The 22149-nt window shown below is 38.7% G+C and overlaps 1 protein-coding gene across 1 annotated transcript in view; it reads right to left on the bottom strand.

Annotated features, from left to right (window-relative positions):
• The window catches only part of MDGA1 (MAM domain containing glycosylphosphatidylinositol anchor 1), a 348213-nt gene that overhangs the window by 49803 nt on the left and 276261 nt on the right, over positions 1-22149 (bottom strand). The window contains exons 11-14 of the mRNA XM_058178574.1: positions 14991-15168; positions 13832-13855; positions 5798-5950; positions 3242-3373 (exon numbers count right to left, since the gene is read on the bottom strand). Of these exons, the coding sequence (XP_058034557.1) occupies positions 3242-3373; positions 5798-5950; positions 13832-13855; positions 14991-15168 (487 nt within the window). The remainder of the gene's footprint in view (positions 1-3241; positions 3374-5797; positions 5951-13831; positions 13856-14990; positions 15169-22149) is intronic.

The following is a 22149-nucleotide window of genomic DNA, read 5'->3' as shown; positions in this document are numbered from 1 at the left end:
GGATGCCTTATGCACGGTCACTCATGCTCTGGTTACCTCTCGCTTGGACTACTGTAATGCTCTCTACATGGGGCTCCCCTTGAAGAGTACCCGGAGGCTTCAGTTGGTTCAGAATGCGGCTGCGCAGGTGATAGTGGGAGCCACACATTGCTCCCATGTAACACCTCTCCTGCACAGTCTGCACTGGCTACTTGTGGTCTTTCGGGTACACTTCAAGGTGTTGGTGACTACCTTTAAAGTGCTCCATGGCTTAGGGCCAGGGTACTTACGGGACCGCCTGCTGTTACCGAATACCTCCCACCGACCTGTACGCTCGCACAGAGAAGGACTCCTTAGGGTGCTGTCCGCCAAGCAATGTCGGCTGGCGGCCCCCAGGGGGAGGGCCTTCTCTGTGGGGGCTCCCACCCTTTGGAACAAACTTCCCCCTGGACTTCGGCAACTGCTGGACCTTTGGACTTTCTGCCGAGAGCTCAAGACCTATTTGTTTGTTCGCGCAGGACTGGCATAGGATTTTAATAGGATTTTAATTAGTTTTAATGTTTTAACATTCTATAATTTGGGGTTTTATTTTAAATGTTTTAATTTGGCCATTTGTATAATAAGTTTTTTAATTATGGTTTTATGTGTATATTGCTGTTGTTTTTTATTATGTCTGTAAACCGCCCTTAGTCCTTTGGGAGAAGGGCGGTATAAAAATTTAATAAATAAAATAAATAAAAATAAATTTATTCATATTTTTATACCGCCCTTCTCCGAAGACTCAGGGCAGTGTACAGCCAATAAAACAATAGAAATCCTAAACAAATTAAAATACTATAACAAGTTTAAAAATCTGATTCAACCGCTGTAAAATATTAGCTAAAATTTTTTCAAAAACTAAAACCCTATTAAAAACCCGCTAAAACCCTCCATACTAAAATCAATCAGGCCAGCCCCGCTTGGTGAAAAAAGAAAGTCTTGAGCTCGCGTTTAAAGGTCCGGAGATCAGGGAGGAGACGGAGTCCCACCGGCAGCTCATTCCATAGGCCCCCACAGAGAACGCTCTTCCCCTGGGGGCCGCCAGCCGACATTGACTAGCCGACAGCACCCTAAGAAGGTCCTCCCTGTGAGCGCGCACTGGATGTACCGGACAATGGGAGATAACTGTCGGCAGCAGGCGGTCCCATAAATATCCCGGTCCAATGCCATGGAGCGCTTTAAAGGTGATAACCAACACCTTGAAGCGCACCCGGAAGACCACGGGCAACCAATGCAGCCTGCGCAGGAGAGGTGTTACATGGGAACTACGGGGGGCTCCCTCAATCCCCCACGCAGCCGCATTCTGTACCAGTTGGAGCCTCCGGGTGCTCCTCAAGGGGAGCCCCATGTAAAGAGCATTGCAGTAATCCAGACGGGAAGTGACGAGGGCATGAGTGACCGTGCATAATATGTAAGACATCCTAAACTTGCTTAAAGAAAATTTTAAAGAGCTGTTCTTGGTATGTTTTTTTGTTTCCAGTACTTGAAATAAAAGTTATTTCTGAGATTAACGCAAGACGGTTACTTAATGGTAAAATTTAACAATTAACGAACAAGTGCCCTGAATTTACCAGACAGGAGGAAAATAGAACAATTCTGCCTCAGGCCTGTGTCAGACATCCTAAAGGCATTCATGAACTAATGTGGAACAAGATTTCTGCCTGCCATGCCTGGCTAGCTTTCAATGAGGCAGACATGGGTATTCATAGTTCAAAGAATCATAGTCTTAATTCAGAGATTCCCCTTTTTTTGTCTGTAAGGGGAAAAAAGCACAGAAAACTAACTTCTACTTGGTGATATCTCGTGTGCTTAGATAGCAGAAGATGTACATCAACTCTGTTTACCAACCTTGTTTATCAGTAGGTTGACATACTACTTACTGATTTCTCAGTCCAGCAGGTGATTAATAACTTAGTGGCTTTTGAAAGAGTGCATTTATTATTCAAATTAATGAAATTATAATCAAGAGGTGACAAATTAGCAATTGCTCCTTGACTGAATATGGAAACTCATTAGGCACTTTTGTGGCATTTACCCATGTACAGCTTCATCTTAACAATCAGAGACAAGAGGTGAAGAGGGAGGGAGAAAGATATCCTTTGAAATGACTTTGGCTCATAAAACAAATCCTTATTTGCATATGATTTTTGTTATTTTCTGGGTCTTGTTTACTCCCTTTAAAGCACAGTGGTTATCAGAAATTCCCTACTGCTATCTGGATTGTCTTGCCCAAGGAGTCTATTTACACTCTCTCCAAACTAAACCCCAAATAGCCTAATAAACAATTATTGTCTCCTATCCTATCCTATCCTATATTGTCCTGTCCTGTCCTGTCCTGTCCTGTCCAATCCAATCCAATCCAATCCAATCCAATCCAATCCAATCCAATCCAATCCAATCTAACATCTCAATTAATATAAGAAAATATATTCTTAGGAGGATTCTTATAGAAGCTGGAATCAGAAAAGCAAAAATGATGAAGTATATCACAGATCTGGGCAGCAGAGGACAAAGAAAATTAAATTGGCTCTAACCACGCCTCTATCAATCATACACATGTAAAAACTCTGCCAATCTTTGTAAGTCTGAAAACACCAAAATCAAGTTTCTACCACTTATTGTACAGAAATAAATTTATCTGAAAAATAGCAAGGATGTTCTTCTAAAGCTGCCTTCTGAATCTCATATGATGTATCACAACCCTCAGAATGCTCAGCCAGCACAATGGGCATGGTTGGAGTTTTAATTCAACATCTGGCCAACTATCACATAGATAAAGTCTATTCTAAAGGCTTAGAAACTGGATGCAATTTATACAGCTGCTCGTATACGGTATCAGACTGACACAGCTATCTGTAATTTGTCTTTCCATTCAACATATTCCACCAATTCAGCTCTGCACTAGAGCTTGAAATGATGAAAAACAGAGATGAAAGAAACACATACACGAATCATGAGAGAGATGTAGATGTTCTCTTCAGGATTCAACTTTGGTGTTGCTTTCCAAATAGAAAAACACAAAGTATTATTTGCCTGAACACAACTCCAGGGCCAAGAAATAAAACGACAATCCAAATTGACAATAACCCCTGTAAAACAGTTTGGCATATCGTACACTTGAGAGCATTATTTCCCTGTAATTTGCAATGAATAGGCAATCCCTCTAAATCTCAGAGTGTTTTTTCTCCATCCCAATGAGCAGCAGTCCTTCAAGGTTACTTACCAATGTGCTTCCCATACATGTGATAATAGAAGGAGACACAGAATCTGGCGGTCATGTTGTACATAGGGCTGATTAATCTAGCTTTGTCATCCTTCACTCGGGGTGCAGAGGCTTCAATGAACATGTAGTACCCTAGAGAGTGACCAACCAAGAGTAGGAAAGGTAACCACATTGCCACAGTCCTTTTTCATGTCAACAGTATTAAAAGTTGTATGAAGTAAAGCAAGAAGCTGACTTAGCCTCCAGCACTAAACTAGAATTTTGGGCCTCAGATTCATCTTCTCTCTGAAAGTGACAGAACTTGGACTTAGGTTACCTAATTTACTTATTTACCTATTTATATCTACCTTTTCTCCAGGATGTCTAGCTAGCTTATGTGGAATGTACTGATCCAAATTATCCAGTGAGCTTTCATGGCAGAAGATGGATTTGAAATTGGGCCTCCACCAGTGGTGGGTTGATCCTGGTTTGCACTGGTTTAGGAGGACCGGTAGTAGCGGCAGCGGGAGGCTTCGCCCACCCACCCAGAAGTCATCAAATACGCTCTGTGCATGCACAGAAGCTTCTGCGCATGCACAGAAGTGGCACGTGAGCAAGCATAGTGAGTGTGTGCGTGCGAGCGAACTGGTAGCAAAGGTAGGTAAAACCCACCACTGGCCTCCACATATTAGTTCCATTCTTCTACACTACAGCTCTTCGTTCTAATCCTACTATCCTCTCCCACCTCAGTTATCTCAATATCTTTTCAGGCTGTTCTGGAGATGCCGATGTTTCTTGGGAGCATAGCTTTGCAACTAGTACTGCATGTTAATTTGTACTAGCAAAGCTTCCATAGAAAGACTGTCTCCCTTGCATAAATCTTGTCCTAAAATGCATGCATATTGGAGAATATGATAAAATGCTGATCATGCCGGAGAATCATTTAGCCCAGTATTCTGTGCCACACAAGAGTTGGCCTGTTGCATTTAGGAAGTTTCACAAGCAAGGGAGAGAATTACTGTTCCTCTTCAAAACTGTTTTTTAAGGAACATTCAAACAAGTGGAATATATTCAACATCATAGTCTCCATTAGGAACAGAAGATAGCGATATTTGTTTTTTTTTTTTTAAAAACTCTCATTTTCCAGATTTAAATCATTGTTTGTCATTTCCACATCAACAAAATACCATCCTTTTTAAAAATGAGAATGAAAACCTGAGTATATTTTAATAGATGCACTTTTTACCAGCAAAATTTTAATATTCCTCATGCAGAATTCGCACATTTTAGGGTGCATTTTTCCTATTTTGGGGATTTCATAAATTGCAATCTCCCTTCATAAAAGTGTTTCGATTGATGCTTTGCTGTGTTTTGCTTTGATTGGGAAATGCAATTTGGATAGGCATTTTCTACTTTCTCTTCATTATCTATTCCTTGTTCACTCAGAACATAACAACAAGATCTTATGGAAGCTGTAACAAGACAAAGACAATCCATTTTAAGTCTACTGAATTTTTCCCTGGTCATTTTGAATCTCTACTATCTTGTCCATTTCTGATGGGGATTCCTAGCATTTGAATTTTCAAGTTTTCCTATAAAAAGTAAAAGACATGAATAGAAGTAGCTTCTATGTATTGTAATCACCATGAAACATAGGTTGACTAGCCTGAGTTTCCAAAATCAACTTTACATCATCACTTATATATCATAACCTTTTCTGAAAAGTTGCATGAAAAGCTTGAAAAGGTTCTGGAGGCTTTATAGGACTCGTGCTCCAGAAGTCAGACAGACATTTTAGAATGTTTAAACTTGTTTTTCCACTTGCTTCTTTCCTATATGCATGCATCAATGCAACAAAGACATTTGGCAGCAGTAATTAGCCAGTAACAAGGCCTAATGTTCTCCTGATTTCTCTAAACAAAGCTGTGGGAGTTTTAATTGGTTATTTAATGTGAATAAGAATATGCAAATTGGCTGCCTCATGTCTATTACAGATCAAGAGAGTCTGTACGTGCACATGAGTGTGTATAGAAAGCTATGTTTTATATATTTTATTATATTTATATATTTTGTTATCGTACCTTAAGATGAAGCATAATGTAGTAAACTATAGTAATATAGTAAATAGTGTACTATATCATATAGTAAACAAATTGTTCTTAGAAAAGATCTGAAAAAATCCAGAAGCAGCAAATTCTCGAAATTGCAAACCATGCAAATTAAAGATTAAAGATTTCAGGTAGGAAGAAGGAAGGGTCAAACTGGTGGGTGATTTTAGGAAAAACTAAGAATTGGATTGAAAAGTTTCATTCTCAACAAAAATTGCTAAAGTTATTCCAGCTTCCAGCAAGGATTCAAGAGACCTAGAGGTTTGTTGTGTGCTAGACAGACATTTGGAGCTGTAGGTTCAAAATAAGTAGAAAGATGGCAGATGGCCATTTGCATGAGACTGATGACAAATACCATTTTGTAAGTACTTATGAAATGGGGAATTCCTTTCTCCTTTGTCAGACATCAGAGAGAAGGCAGGAATAAGAAAAAGGAAACTTTGAATCAGGAAACTGGTGGCTTACTCACCTTCAGGTGTCCCACTGAAATCCATGGTAGGGCCTGTGTTGGCAGTGCGCTTCGGATCATGGGTTAGACTGCTTTGACGAATCCAATCAAAGTTGTCTGTTGTGTCCTGAATATAACCACAGATCTTCTCATCTTCAAAGTGGCAGGTGTTACCTGTAGGCAGGTAAGGTGCCTAATAAGTAGATCATTCCAACATGATCTTGTCTGGTGGAGTATACAGGAGACAAAAAAATAACTTCCTTGTAATAATGATACTTCTACACTGAGAGAATAACACTAATTCATGGAACAAGTTGCATCTCCTATCCACAAACTGAAGCCAGCAAGAAGTCACAAAAGCTAATTAACAGCTCTGCCTTTTTCTTCAGCTTTAAATAAATATGGGAGAGTGTAAAAATCTATACACTGAAAAATGTCCTGCCTGTTTATAGATGAGTTAACAAAGCACACTGTGATCATATTCGTATGATGGATGGATCTAAACAACATGTGGATTTGTTGTGATATTTTTTAACATTTCCCCAATGATTTTCCAAGCACTTCAAAATGCTGGGGTGGCCATGCACAAAAATATTCTATTCAGTCTTCACCCACAAGGAATAAAAAAGCAAGGATACGCATACACGCCCTTGTTGCCAGCATCCTCACAGGTTTGGCTCCTCTGTATATCTTCCAATATGAATCTATAAATGAACTTAGCAAACTAATTATAGATGTAAGGATGATCATATAGGCACGTTCATTCACTAACTTGTTTTCAATAGCTTTGGCTCCCTAAAGCCAAGAATATTAAAATGTCCCTCCAAACACTCAAGCTTTTTAGCAGCTCAGATTATGAGGAAGCACGCATACTTATGTTGGAGTCCACTCCTCAATGTTTGGTGCTACTTAATCCGATTTTGAATATTCATTGACCGCTTGCTGTTTATGAATGGAATTGATCCTAGAAGGGACTCAAAAGGGCTGGATAACCTTACACAAAACTGGGGGGGGGGGGGAAGTCGAGCAAAATCAAAAGATAAAAAAAACCTGATAAAACTTGCGATCAGCTTTGGGATAATGTCAAATTCCATTGATATGAAGAAGAAAATTGGGATGTGAAGTACAGTATAGCTGGAAGGAACAAATGAAGTTGGCCTTTATATCTTTTGCTGTAGTCCCAAGCTACTATTTCAAGTTCCTTGTTTAGCTATTTTAGAGACTATTAATTTGTAAATTAATCATATTATTTTACTGACAATTTCTGAACTTGGTTGGAATGATGATTGACAGGCATTTGCATAACCACATTTAGCATACTAGCTACAGTCAGTATAATTTCACAATGATTACCCAGGCTACTTTTATATCATATCTATGCTATTGCAACATATCTTATGGACGGTTATTCTTGAAGGCAATCCAGAATTTTAAATGCTACAAATGTGACAAATTAGCTGTTAATTGATGTAATAATGCCAACCTAATTTTTTAAAAAATCCTATGTTGCTAGCCAATTGTATTCATGATTTTATCTGTATGAACCTGTCATTCTGTTCTGTTCTGAACCTGCCACGTTATTAAAGTCTGCAGAAGAAAGAGAATAACTTGTTACAGACTTACTTTTCTGCTAAACCAAAAAAAGCGATGACCCCAAAAATGTTCCTTTAGAGCTGTGATTGGTTCCACTGACTCCAGAAAGTGTATTTTAAGAGTATTGTTTCAGTATTTTTCTTTAAAAAAGCTTTAATATATGATACTGGTTTTTTTTTTTTTGAATTCTCAGATAATACCTTCATAATTCTCAGGAAGTTGGCACAAAAATACCTCAAGAAATAAACCCAGTGGCCTATGTTGACCCCTAAGGTGTCATAATCTGAAAGGAAAATAACGGTTTGCAAATTTCTTTACATACGCTATACCCCATCAATCCAGGACTGGATGAAAAAAATCTAATTGATACTCCAACATAAGGTAGTGGAAAGAGATGGAAATTGATCTTATATGGAACGCATAAAGAAAGTTAATCCAATAAGAGAATAGCCCTGAATAAAAGGATCAGAGCCTTAAAAAAATATACAGAGCAAAACAATCAAATGCGAAGTCTTAAAAAAAATGGGTACCATGATTGTAAGTGAGGTTAGTAATTTTTTTCCTGGTCTCAAGTAGTTTAATACTCACTGATGCTTATGATCTAGGAAGTGGGGAGGAGAGTGGCAGAATCTCTTTATATAAACTGAATACCTGGGAATGATGGAAAACTGAGGAGAAGACAGGGATGGGCTTCACAAATTTTAGCAAGGGGTTCTCTGCCCGATTGCTGGGCGAGCGTGGCCATGGTGGGTGTGGCCTAGTTGGCCTCCTGCACCATGGTGGCGGGGGGGGGATTTTTGCTCTCCATGGGCTCCAGACACTTTCCTCGAGGGAGGAAGGATGAAAACGGCCTCCCCAGGCTCCATAGGTCCTCTGGAGGCCGGAAACTGGCCCAAATGTCTGGTAGGCCTGTTTTTCACCCTCCCCAATCCTCCGCACCAGTGGTGGGTTTCAAATTTTTTTACTACCAGTTCTGTGGGTGTGGCTTGGCAGGCATGGCATGGCTTGGCTTGGTGGGCGTGGTAGGAGAAGGATACTGTAAAATCTCCATTTCCTCCTAATCAGCTGGGACTTGGGAGGCAGAGAATAGATGTGGGCAGGGCCAGTCAGAATTTTTACTACCGGTTCTCTGAACTACTCAGAATTTCCGCTACCAGTTCTCCAGAACTGGTCAGAACCTGCTGAAACCCACCTCTGCTCTGCACGTGCCCTGCACTTACCTGCATCCAAAACAGGCTATATAGGGACTCCTGGGAAGGGAGGGGAGGGGACGGGTGGGCGAGGCCAGCCAGGAGTGGGATTTGGGGGTTCTTCAAACTTTACAGAATCGTAGCTAGAGGTTCTCCAGAACCCCTGAGAACCCCAGCAGCCCACCCCGGGAGAAGGGCTTCTATGCATATTACATTTTCCTCCATTAAATTGTGTGTTTATGAGTTTCAAGACCTTTTTTTGGAATATTGAGCAGACACGTTTCCTCTTTCTCTGCCTGTTTTTGGCCTCCTTCATTTTATTCCACATCCATTTCTCTCAAGTTAGAACAGGACTTAGTTTTAAACTCAATAAAATGGGTGCTCATTCAGCTTGGCTCTGGGCTGAATGTGAAGGACCAGCTTGAAGTAATTTATTGATTAGAACTGAAGGATAGCCACTGGTGAAGTTCTGCTGAGCACTTGCACTGGAAGACCACATGAAAACTCAGCTGGCTGGTGAAATTCCTGCCAGTGAAGTAAACACAGCAGCCAAAGGGAGCTTGGCTGGCCACTTAGCCGCTAATTAACCCTGACTAAGTGCTCTCTACGCGGTCCATTCATTTCTAATTAGCATCCTAATCCAAATTAGCCACAGTTTATAATGCTGAGTGCTAGGGACTGCCCAGCATCTGTAACTGGAGAAGAAGCAGAACATGCATGCAGGAGATCTGAGACTGAGAAATCATAAAAACAATCTGTTTTAGGTCCAGGTCTGAGATGCTGGGACAGAAGTGAGCTTTTTAACAGATCTTCCAACACATTATTGGCATGAAGATGGTTGAACTCCAATTGCAGCTATATGGATTAAGGCACAGAATGGCTTTAAAAGTTGTGAGGGAGGCTTGTTCATTTCAGCCAATCCCACTGCATAATCTCAGCTGTAGATGGTGCATTAATTTTGAATTTCTAAGCGTATAAGCTATAATCCTACTTCCTACAAGAAACCCTGCCATTATTGGTTGATTTTTGTGAACATTATCAGATAAAAGCACTCTTCCTTCTTTCCAGTGCCTTCAACAAAGCAGAATTTGTCACTAGTTGCTTTGTGTCCATGTATGGCAGTAGAAAATTTCTTGGAGAAGCTAAGTAGGGTAAAGTCTAGTTAATATTTCCATAAGGATTCCCCAGAAATTCCCAGGGCTGTAGGCTACACTGTAGGCAAACGGCTTCACTATTTCTCTTACGAAAAATCTCACCAGAAGCTTTGCTCAACTAGAAGACTTCAATTTGCATCTTCCACTTTAATTTCACTGATTTCAATTCTAAACTGAATTTATTGCCAATGCTAAATGAAACTAATATAAAAGTTTATCTCTGCACAGAAGGAAAAGTAAAGATACAACAATGAAATGGAACAAATTTGGGCATATCTATCAAGTAATAAACTGTGTTTTCAAGAGAAAACCTTAGGTTCTGCCTGATCAGCACTCATTCCCACCATGCAAGCATTAGGCTGTAATGAGCAGCACAAATAGTCCTGTCTGTGTGGCCAGAAATAGAGGACACCCACTGATGGCCCTTTCTATCTTCTTTGAAACCCAACAATTTCTGGGATTTAATTTTTGCTTTTTTACTATAAGGGAAGAGAAGACGTGGAAGTTCCCATTCATACCCACAACAGTTCTGCTAAACAATTTATTTATCAGTGCCAAAGCTGACAACTTCTATTGTCTGTTGGCTGTTTAGGTAAGCACAGACACTTGTCAAGGTACCTTTGTCTTTTAACTGATTATTTGTACACTTTCCCTTTACTTCAAGCTGTTTTCCATTTTAAGGCTGGCATCTGCTTTTGCAGAATCTGTGTTTTATAGCAAGTGGTCTGAAATTAGTTCAACTGCAAGCTCATTCATGAAGGTTAAAGAACATAGCACATAAAAGAATGTAAAAGGTTCAAACCATACACCTATCTACAAACTGAATTTTTTTCTGTATGTGGGTCCACCAGACATGCAACAGCATTATTTTTGTCATTTTATACAATTATTTACATGTAAGATACCTGAAAATGAAAATGAACAAAAAGTCCCCAAATGTTGAATACTGCTTATTTGCATCATTATCATTGTTATCATCTCTTAATAGTATTATTGCTAGCATGCCATTTAATGGGCAAATATATCTTGGGGGTCCTTAACAACAGCAGTGTCTATAGCAAACCATGATGATGCCAAAATAAAAACACACTCTCAGTGAGGTCATCACGTACTTGGGTCTTGACCTCTGATTCAAGTACTTAAGTCAAACCATTTGCATGATGGTATTTCATCATTTTGTTGCAGTATACTAAACTATGATGCAGAAGGAATAGCTTTATAATCAGTACTAGCAAGTCCTTCAAAAAGGACTTTAGTATTTAGCAGGAGCACCTCAGGATACAAATTTAACAAATGGTCCTTTAGGAGGAATATTTCACTTTTTTGCGGTGGGAGGAGGGGGAAACAAAAACCAACCAACCAAACAAGAAATCCTGACAGTTTTATAAGCTTAGAGAGATTGAAATGTGTGAATGGATGGGCCAAATAAATTAAGGGAAAAAAGGTTTAAAACAGGGGTGTCCAAACTTGGTCCCTTTAAGACTTTTGGACTTCAACTCCCAGAGTTCCTCAGCCAGCTTTGCTGGCTGAGGGACTCTGGGAGTTGAAGTCCAAAAGTCTTAAAGGGACCAAGTTTGGACACCCCTGGTTTAAAAGAACAAGATAAAGGCACATGCAGAGAAAATGGTCGCCATATTGGCTTAGGTCTATGTTTTACAAAAATATGGTGGAAATGAACAGATAGAAAGAAAATGTTTCTAGTCTTCCAAGATGGAGTCATTTCTTGGTATTATGTATTACAGAATCCAGAGACACATTATGTTAACTTTTTAAAAGTCATTTCCCACAAAGGACTCAATGGAAGGGTCAATCATATTAATGAGAAAAGCAGCAGCATTTACATTGTGGGAACTGAGAAACTGAAGCATTTTGAAAGGAAAATGTTTTTCAGTTTGATGCAGGCTACTCTGTGATAGTAGAATCCAAGGCCCTGAATTCAAATCTTAACATAATAACAGAATAACACAGTTGGAAGGGACCTTGGAGGTTTCTAGCCCAACCCCTTGCTCAAGCAGGAAACCCTGTAACATTTCATATAAATGTCCAATCTCTTAAAAAACTCCAGCAATGGAACTAAACTATCTCGGAATGAACTACCCTCTTTTGCTTATTTAAGAGGCTTATTTAAGGAGGATCTTTTAGATGCCACTAAAGATTCTTGGATAGCCAAGAATATGATTGGCTTTGTTGGGTGTATGATAAAGATGATAGATAGATAGATAGATAGATAGATAGATAGATAGATAGATAGATAGATAGATAGATAGATAGATAGATAATATCAGTTTTGATATTAAGAAGTATTTTATAACTTTTTGAAGGACTAAGGAATCCTCAGCAAAGCAGAAATATGTATTGTTTTTCTAAATTATTCATACACAAAGATAATTTTTATATGTAAAATATTATTCAAAGTCAAAACTTATAATGGACTATTCCATATTCCCCATTATTATTCTAGCCTAGTTTCTATTTGTCTAAATAATAAAGAGTTAACATTATTTGGAGAGCACAGTTCTACAGCCAAACTCCACAGTTTTCTGAACTGTCCCAAATAATCATTTTCCTTTAGAATCATTCTGTCCATTCAAAACTCTTGGGGACATGGCATTTTGAAGATAATGAGAGCTTATAGTTCAAGGCAAATCAATACATACATTATGAATAGAGTGAGATTCTAGCATTAAATACCAGAGGAAATGTTGGCTTTCCTAGATGATAAGTAGATCTGTAAATAACTACATATATACAAGAACAGCAATACCACCAACATCAACTTTCTTTTCTTTCTGTGATTCAGTTTTGGATTTATTTATTTTTTTGCAAGTGAACCATACAACTGAAACAAGAACTTGACTCATGGAAGTAACTAAGCCTGACTAGAATATTGTGACTCTTCTCTTCCTATTGATCTTTATGTAGCTGTATGTTTATCTCAAGATAAATACACTAAAGGCTGTAGCCTTTATAGGTATGGTCTGTGTGTGGTGGGTCAGAGCCTTGATCAAGTTCAGATAATTCTGCATGGCATCCTCCTCTTAGATTAACTACATTCATATTCACCGGCACAACAAATAGAGTGGGTACAAATAAATGATTTGCTTGTAGATCTCTAGTTAAAATGATTCAGCAGCAGGTGATGGAACTCTGGAGATGTGTTGCCAATATCATTAGACAACAGTGGAACTTGATGGATGAAGAGTGTAACCTCAGAAAAGTTAAAGCTACTGTAATCTGTAAAGCTGTAACAGTCTCAACAACCATTAAATGGCAAGGAAACTGACTCTTTATTGCCATCTAATGGTCAGTTTGTTATGATCAAGTTGTTGGAGAGAGGCTGTAACATTCGGGAGGAGGGATCAAGTGGGGATTAGTCTGGAACAGTAGTGGGTTTGAAAACCCGTTGCTACTGGTTTGCTCGTGCGTGCATGCTCGTGTGTGTGCTGCGCAGGTGGGTGGAGCCTCCTGCCATTGCCGCTACTGGTTTGCCGATTCAGGTAGAACCAGTAGCAACCCACCACTGGTCTGGAATTGTTATGTAGACATAAGAAGGCAAGGACTGACTCTCCTTGAATACTGTTGAACCTTACCTAGTCTTTCTGGGGGCAAACTGCCAGTCTGAGAAGATTGCTTTGAAATATGCTTGAGCAATAAAGTAGCGCTCAACACAAATAGATCAAATTGTCTTCATTAATTTCCTGTTACTTTTTGTTTAAAAACACTAATCCTACCTCTAAGCTTAGGCACTACATACATCATTCATCATAATATATGCATAAAGCATCTTACTTTATGTCTGGCTGTATTCTCTGGTTCAGCTGATTCTTTGTTGGTAAACACTTCATTTATTAGATACATTTAAAAGAATTTCTTCTTGAATAAAATTCTTTGGAAATGCAAATCATATAAAAGTGGCATTGATCCAGAAAACAAATAGTGGCTTGGTATAAGTGAAAATTATTCTAGGTGTTTTACATTTATTTTACTATATGTGGTAAGCATTGATTTTCAATAAATTTTAGTTTCAAAGTATGTTTTTCACTATTAAGATTCCACTTCAATTCTAAGAAGCAGGATACATAAAAAGACAAAGAAAGCATGGGGGAATATTCACTTACCTACTGGGTTAGGGTAGCTGATTGCTGAGAAAGGAAACAGAAATAGATTTATAAAAATACTTTTATATGAACACATTTAAAGATTGAAGAGGAAAAAAACCAAGTACCTGGATTTGATCTGATTAAATACCTGTATCCTTCTGTTCTGGTCAGATTGAAAGTTGAGATTGAATGCAGACAATTTACAATTTAAACCTTGAAAATTGCACCAACAGAGACTGGCCACAAGAAATTGGGTTCTTTTTGAGAAATAAGAAATGTATTATATTTATTTATTTTTTATCCATCCATCCACTCATCAAGCAACTCTGGGTGGTTTACATGGGATTGAAAACATCAAAGAATCCTATTTTTTCATGGAACTAGGTGGGAATTAAGATAACTTGAAAGAATGGATGTCAATATTTGGGAAAGGTTGTATCTTCCGTCATGTCATTAGACTAAATTTTATATGAAAAGATGTAGGAGAAAGCTCCATGTCTAAAGAATTTGATACCCCTTTTTTTCCCATTAAAATGCTACATTGTATGAGCATGAAACAATTCCCAACTTTATATTCCATACTAACAAATCAGTAAAATGTGTGATAGAAAAAAGTTTGATATTCATTAGAAACTAAAGTCAAGGCTCACAAATTCTTCTGGACCTTGTACCTTTCAGTAGTCTATGATCATAATAAAGATTTGATTGATGGTATCTTTCTAAATTGAATACACTTACCGAAGATGCTATTTGGTCATTGAACTATGTATTGTTTATTCATTTCCCACTGAAAAATGATTCATGGATACAAATCACCACGTAACCTAATAGTTGGGAGCAAACTGATGACACGTTTCGCATTAACTGCTGCTTTGGTGATGGTGATCAAACACTGAGACCAGTTTACTTGAAAGAAATTCTGGGTAGCACATATTGTATGTGATGTTTAAAAAATCACCTTGATCTCTGGAGTTGTTGAGATATAACTCTTACAATTTCCCACCAGGAAATTTTGAGATTTGTTGTTCAATATATATGGGGAAGATCAGCGGAAAAAAGTTTTTCTGAATAATGCAGGTCTATTAAGACTTTGTCAAAAGAAATACATTTCCTTTAGTTAATACCTGCCTTTGGGGGTTCAAAAACTGTCAAGTAATGGAGAGAAAGATACACTCACGTTCTATATAGTGGATGATGCGAGTAGCAATGTCCCCCATCCCAAACCGGGTTATGGGTGTCAAGCGAAGTTCATAGCTTTGAGGCACCTTCAAGTCAGTCAGGAGGTATTCCTGTAACATGCCCTTTTCCATCTTCCTCACAGAAATGGATTTAGGGGGCAAGTCCCTGTGATTCAGCTGTGATTCAGAGATATAAGGCAAGATTAAATTAGGTAAGAATAGATAGTTATGGAATCTGAATGCTGAAGGAATTTTATGAGCTTTGTATTTCAAGTATATCTTCTCTTTTCTTTGTCAATTAGGAGTTGTTTATTCAGAGTAAAAGCTGCTGGCATTTGGCACATTCCTGCATATGCTTGACCTAGTGCTAAAATTCTAAAATATGGAAAAGAATGTTGAGTCCTCAGAGTCTCACAAGTTTATAAACTAAAATTTAAAATGTAGCAATTGTTTTTAACTTCTGTAATAATGAAAACTCAGTCGACGAATGTACTTGGGCCATACTTTCTATCAAATAGATTATAAGAAGTTTGTAACTAATATAGTAAGCACTTTCATAAAATTATGGAGCAGATGTTCTATTTGCCACTGTCTTATATGCAAACAAAAAGCTGGACTTAATCCTGGTTTACACAATATTAATGATTTTTGCTACAAGCATACTTTGCATTTATAGTACATATTCATTTATCAAAACTGTAGTGTTTTCAGAAAGTCCATATTAATAATAGCAATAGCAATAGCACTTAGACTTATATACCGCTTCACAGTGTTTTACAACCCTCTCTAAGCAGTTTACAATGTCAGCATATTGCCCCACCAATCTGGCTCCTCATTTTATCAATCTTGGAAGGATGAAAGGCTGAGTCAAGCTTCAATTGGTCAGGATTGAATTTCTGGTTCTGGGCAGAGTTAGCTTGCAACACTGCATTCTAACCACTGTGCCACCAGGGCTCCTTATATTTTTTTTATTTTTATTTGAATTCATATCCCGCCCTTCTCTGAAGACTCAGGGCGGCTTACATTGTGTTAAGCAATAGTCTTCATTGCTTTTCCATTTGTATATTATATACAAAGTCAACTTTTATTGCCCCCAACAATCTGGGTCCTCATTTTACCTACCTTATAAAGGATGGAAGGCTGAGTCAACCTTGGGCCTGGTGGGACTTGAACTTGCAGTAATTGCAAGCAGCTGTGTTAATAACAGTCTGCATTAGTCTGTTGAGCCACCAGAGGCCCTATTAAGGCAACATGGACAATCTCAGCTTGTCTTGTGCACTTAAATGCATATATAAGGATTCATCAACTTTGGGACAAAAGCAGGCGTGAAATGGTCCCAGTTCGGCCGATCCAATAGTGATGGCAGCAAGTGGTTCGGAGAACCGGTGCCAAAAATACCTGCCCCACCCCCCTGCCCATGCCCACCCGATGCCTGGTCACCCGTGTCCCCGCTTGCTGCTTCTTTTAAAAAATGCTTTTAAAAGGTAAAAAATGAGGCTCTGACGATTGCAGCTGAGCCGTGCAATCGTCAGAGCCATTTTTTTTACTTTTAAAAGTATTTTTTTACAACCTATTCGGCCAAATAGGTTGTAAAAAATATGCTTTTAGAAGTAAAAAAAGAGATTGTGCGCCACAGCTGATCACCCCACCCCGCATGCTTTTCTACTTACCCCAGACTTCCTTTTTGCGTGCAGTGCACGCCCGCACCTTGCTTTTGGTGCGTGGTGCACACTGTGCATGCGTGTTCACAGCGCACATGTGCAGCCAGTGAACCAGTAGTAAACCAATTCAGATTTCACCGCTGGACAAAAGGATGTGATCTGATCCTTCCTTCCTTCAACTTTCTCCCCATTTTAATTCAACCTGCAGTGGTGAATTTCTCTTGAGAGATTTGGACTGAACTGAAGTTGTCACACTGGTTTGGTTCACCTATAACTCTATGTCATGCTTTCTTTTAGTTGTGTTTTGTTACAGAACCCATAGTGCCCTGATTCACACATGGTGCTAAGCTAAGATTTACAAATACAACAGGTATATTGAGGGAGATACTGTAAATATGCATGCTTCCATTTTTAATTTATTAAACCATGGTGCGTGCAAAGGATGAGAAAAAGTCAGAACCACACAGTGGTGAGAAAGTGTCCCCTTTCTCCTGTGTGTAAACAGCTTCTGTTTAAAATAGATGGAAACTAACCAAGCAGAGAAGCAACCTAGAACTAAGTAGAAATTTCTTAACATTGAAAACTATCAGGGGAAGGGCTTGCCTTTAGAAGTCGTGGGTGCTCCATCGCTGGAGGTGTTTAAGAAGAGACAGGACAGCCACTTGTCTGAAATGGAGACTAACCAAGGAGAGTAACAACTTAGAACTGAGGAGAGATTTCTTAACATTGCTTTAGAAGTCATGGGTACCCAATCACTGGAGGTGTTTAAGTAGAAACAGGACTGCCATTTGTCTGAAGTTGTAGAGGGTCTCCTGCTTGAACGGGGGGGTGGGGTGTTGGGTTGGACTAGAAGACCTCCAAGGTCCCTTCCAACTCTGTTATTCTATGTTTCTACTCTTGCTCATAAGCACATGTATATTTGTCCTTATATCTGCCTGACTAATGAGATGAGCCATTTCTTCCCTAGACCAGCTCTCTTTTGGTCTCTAACTTTGCTGAAAATAAAATGAAGTTTTTTTTTGTTTTGTTTTGTTTACATTTATACCCCGCCCTTCTCCGAAGACTCAGGGCGGCTTACAGTGTATAAGGCAATAGTCTCATTCTATTTGTATATTTTTACAAAGTCAACTTATTGCCCCCCCAACAATCTGGGTCCTCATTTTACCTACCTTATAAAGGATGGAAGGCTGAGTCAACTTTGGGCCGGGCTCGAACCTGCAGTAATTGCAGGCTACTGTGTTCTTAATAACAGGCTTTACCAGCGTGAGCTAAACCGGCTAAAGTTGAAGCACTATTTGACCAACCTAAAAAAAATTGTCCTCTGATACCAGTCTACCCACTGAGCCATCGTTCTATTTTATTTTCCTTATCAAACAACCATCCTGGTCTTTGATATGTTAATTTTCAGATTCATACTTCTAAATTCATCAAGCAGTATTTCTAATATTCATAGCAAAACATTTGGATTTTTATCCAGCAACATGTCACTGCTTGTTTATAATGCACTTACACTCCTAATCAAGACATCTTTACCACAACCACAATATTTATCCATAAATATATTAAACAAACAAGGGGATATGAAAAACCTTTGTCTTATTCCCTGCCCAGTCTTGAACCGTTCACTAAGCACTCATGATTTATATTATTCAGTAATTATCTCTCTATTATTATGCAAAACATATCTTAATTCAGGCCTATTCATTTTATCCCTTCTATTTTATCCCATATCTATATCCCATCCATTTTATCCCATATCTATATCAACAAATATACAATGATTTTTCCTATATTCATATGTTTCTTAGTGACTTGCTAAAGAGCCAAAATCTGAGCAGCATATTCTCAGGACTGAAGTTCATAGATACTGACTTCTATATGGCTATTGGTGGCCGGCGGCCTGGATGCGTCACGTGCAGGTCATGACCACTCCGGCTCCACAAAGGCAAAAACCATCACAATATGTCATGAGACGTGATTGAGTTTGACACCTGTGCTTCAGTGAGTCAAGGTTTTTATTTAATACTTTTATTAGTACTACATAGAGAAAGTAGCTTTAGTTGTACATGTGTCACATGCAGCAATCCCTTTCCTAATTGTATCACAGATGTGCTTAAACTGGTCTACTCAGTCTACGGTCTTTAATCTAGAGACTGTCTTGCAGATCAACTTATTGTTGTCCACAACCCACCAATTCAGAGTTTCAGAAGTACATGTACACTCAAGATGTGTGGTAATTACATATTTTTTTTTGGGTGGGGAGCTGCAAAAGATGAACATAGCTACCTCTACATGTTGTACTTATTTAAATAGCCACTTTTAGACACCGCATGGTCAAGATCCTTCTGATACAGGATCTTATGCATATACATTTTGTATGATTATTTAAGTTTTTAATAGAAATTGAGAGGTCTCTGATTTGGATTGGAAATAAAGAGGGAGGAGAAAGACAAGACTCATCCTGTATCTCTGAAACATTGTACCACCTCCAAATAGTTTGTACCTGTTTCTTGTAGTTTAACAAGCAATTTGGAACTGCGTGATCCTGATTGAAGAAATAGTTTGCATGTATGAAGTGAAATATCAGTGCTCTTTTGCGTCTATGCAACAGTCTTAGGAAACAATCCTTGGCCCACTCTGTATTAATACTTAAAAGCAGCACAAGTAATGCTAATTTTTTATATCAATTCTAGTTTGCAATTCAGCTGTGTAGTACAGCTGGTGCTATTTCTCAAGATGATTAAACTCCAAGCTCCTTGAGTAACTATGTTCTTCTTCGTGCATCTTCAAGCAGGTTGTACTCTTGTTTTTCTCTTCACTTGCTTGCTTCTGCTCTTTTAAATAGAGCTTAAGGAAGTCTCCCTTGATTGCATGACTGCTACTTAGGATAGAAAAGCTTCTCCAGGACTGAAACCAAATGAGGAAGAAACATTACGCTTCTGGAATCTTGCTAGGGTCCATTTTAATGCAAAGGGGATTCACATGGCATCCCTAGATTTCTGCTTTTCTATTGATCTCCTACCAAGCAAAGCACACACAGGAGCAAAAACTTTTATAAACACTCATACGTGTCACTTTACTGTTTCCTGAGAATAACATCAGCTCTTATAATAAAAACAAGGTAAATTCCAGCATCAAAGAAGAAGGGCTGTTTTACTGAACTAAGGGAGACAGCTATCTTAAGTTTAGGGATAACTGTTCCTTTATATCTGATATACTCAGCTGTGTGAAGTCCAATTCACACAGCATAATTTTCAGACATGGTATGACTTTGATTTTACTGATGGCTCCTCTGTGCGTGCTCTGTTTGCAAATCTGTAAAATAAAAGACTCGTAGAATTGCATTTTACTTTTCAGTAATCTTATAATCTGCAAGCTTGGCTTTATAAAACTGTACTTCATGGTCTTGTAGAAAAGTGAACTGTGTGCATGATAGAGTCATATAATTCATTTATATCTAGGCATCCATAGAGGCCACTGGCCTTTAGATATCAGGTTTAAAGATCAACCCTTACAGCATTTTCCCATAGTTTGAAAGTTTTCTTGCATTGTTTGCACGATTATATATGCAAATGTGAAAACAAATGCAGATGCAAAAAGCAACAGTACCATTAGAATTAAAATCACATTAAATTACATATATTGCATTAAAGTATTAGTTAATTTAATATAAGTGGGAAGCTGTTAACCCCAATTATTATGGGAGGCTTGTTTTTCAAAAGTCCATCTTGCTTAGAGTGTTCTCAACCAGTCTGCTCCTATCATATCTTCAGGGAAACTTAATTCAGACTGGATCAATAAATAATTAAAAATTAATTGTAAAAGAAAAAAAAACTCACATGGATCTAATATCCCGTGAAATATATGATGCAAACTATGTCTTTTTTTTGATATCCCTACTTTCTATAATCTGTGGGGGGAAAAACTGCTATCCCACACAAACACATAAAAGCAAGATAGAACAGACTTATAAGAGCAGATAAAGAAAAATATACTTTCCATATAAATACACTTCTGAACTGTGCAGCCCATTGGTTTGTTCTTCCTTTTGTGAAGTATCAAATTTACAAGAACTCTTCTGGAATATAACCTGGGAAACTATGATTAATAACTTTTGAACAAGCGATAGAGTTCTACTATTTTAAACCATTCTCAAATGTTTAGCCTTAGCTCTTGGTGTTATTTTATATAATTATATATAAATTGGTGTTTATTTTATCTAAGTGTAATGCAAGATAAAATGTTTCTCTTGCATGATTGATGTTGGCATTTCTACACTGAAACAACAGCATTGAAATTCCTCAATCTGGGAGGTTTTTCTTCATACAAGCAGGGGTGGGATTCAGTCGGTTCAGACCAGTTCGGGTGAACTGGTAGGTCCAATGATCAGCTGGCTCCACGCCCTGCCCCCCACCCTATCCTGTCCTATATTTCCTTTTTCTGGCTCAGCTGATTCGCGTGGCACAGCTGATTTCTGTGCCTCCGCTGTTTTACTTACTGGGGCTGTCTCAGAAGGTAAGCAGCTGAGCTTCAAATTGCTGTGTTTGGAATGTGCGTGCAAGTGTGTTAGATGCGCATGCAAACAAAGCACATATGTGTGAGCGAAGTGCGCACACACCAAACCGGTTGTTAAACCGGTTGCAGCCCACCATTGCATACAAGCCTTTTGACATTATCTCCTACCCTGCTCTCTTGTTTATTTATTTATTTATTTATTTATTTATTTTATTTATTATTTAAATTTTTATACCGCCCTTCTCCCGAAGGACTCAGGGCGGTTCACAGCCAGATAAAAAATACACAATACATTATAAATACAATTAAAAGACAATTAAAAAACTTATTAAATTGGCTAAAATTAAAAATTTAGGATAAAAACCCATTAAAAACCCATAGATTTAAAAAAACTAACCCAGTCCAGCGCAGATGAATAAGTGAGTTTTAAGCTCGCGGCGAAAGGTTCGGAGGTCCGGAAGTTGACGGAGTCCTGGGGGGAGTTCGTTCCAGAGGGCGGGAGCCCCCACAGAGAAGGCCCTTCTCCTGGGCGTCGCCAGACGACACTGTCGCGCCGACGGCACTCTGAGGAGTCCCTCTCTGTGAGAGCGCACGGGTCGGTGAGAGGTATTCGGTAGCAGCAGGCGGTCCCGTAAATATCTTGTTATCTTTCTATTTCTCCCTCCCCCCAATTCTTTTTTTCATGAACACACCATCCTGGAGCTGCAGTCCTATATTAATCTGGAGCAGTTAGTAAAATACACAGCCAGGCAAGAATGCTGGGGAAAATGGAGGCAGCCTTATTAGAGATTCTCAGTCCATGGAGGAACCTGTGCAGGACCCAGCAATGACCTCATTCCTCACATTAGCTGCCAGTGGAGCTGAAGGAGAAACAGCGAATAGTTCTCAGTTTTGAGATTTTGCCTTTATCTCCTCCCACTTTCCCATCTGAGGAAAGTAAGACTGGGTGGGAAAACTACATCATTTCCCATATCACAAGCAG

This window comes from Ahaetulla prasina, chromosome 1 (genome assembly GCF_028640845.1).
Source record: "Ahaetulla prasina isolate Xishuangbanna chromosome 1, ASM2864084v1, whole genome shotgun sequence".
Lineage (NCBI taxonomy): Eukaryota > Metazoa > Chordata > Lepidosauria > Squamata > Colubridae > Ahaetulla > Ahaetulla prasina.
Note: the sequence above shows the minus strand (reverse complement) of the source record. Positions and strands in the feature narration are given on the sequence as shown.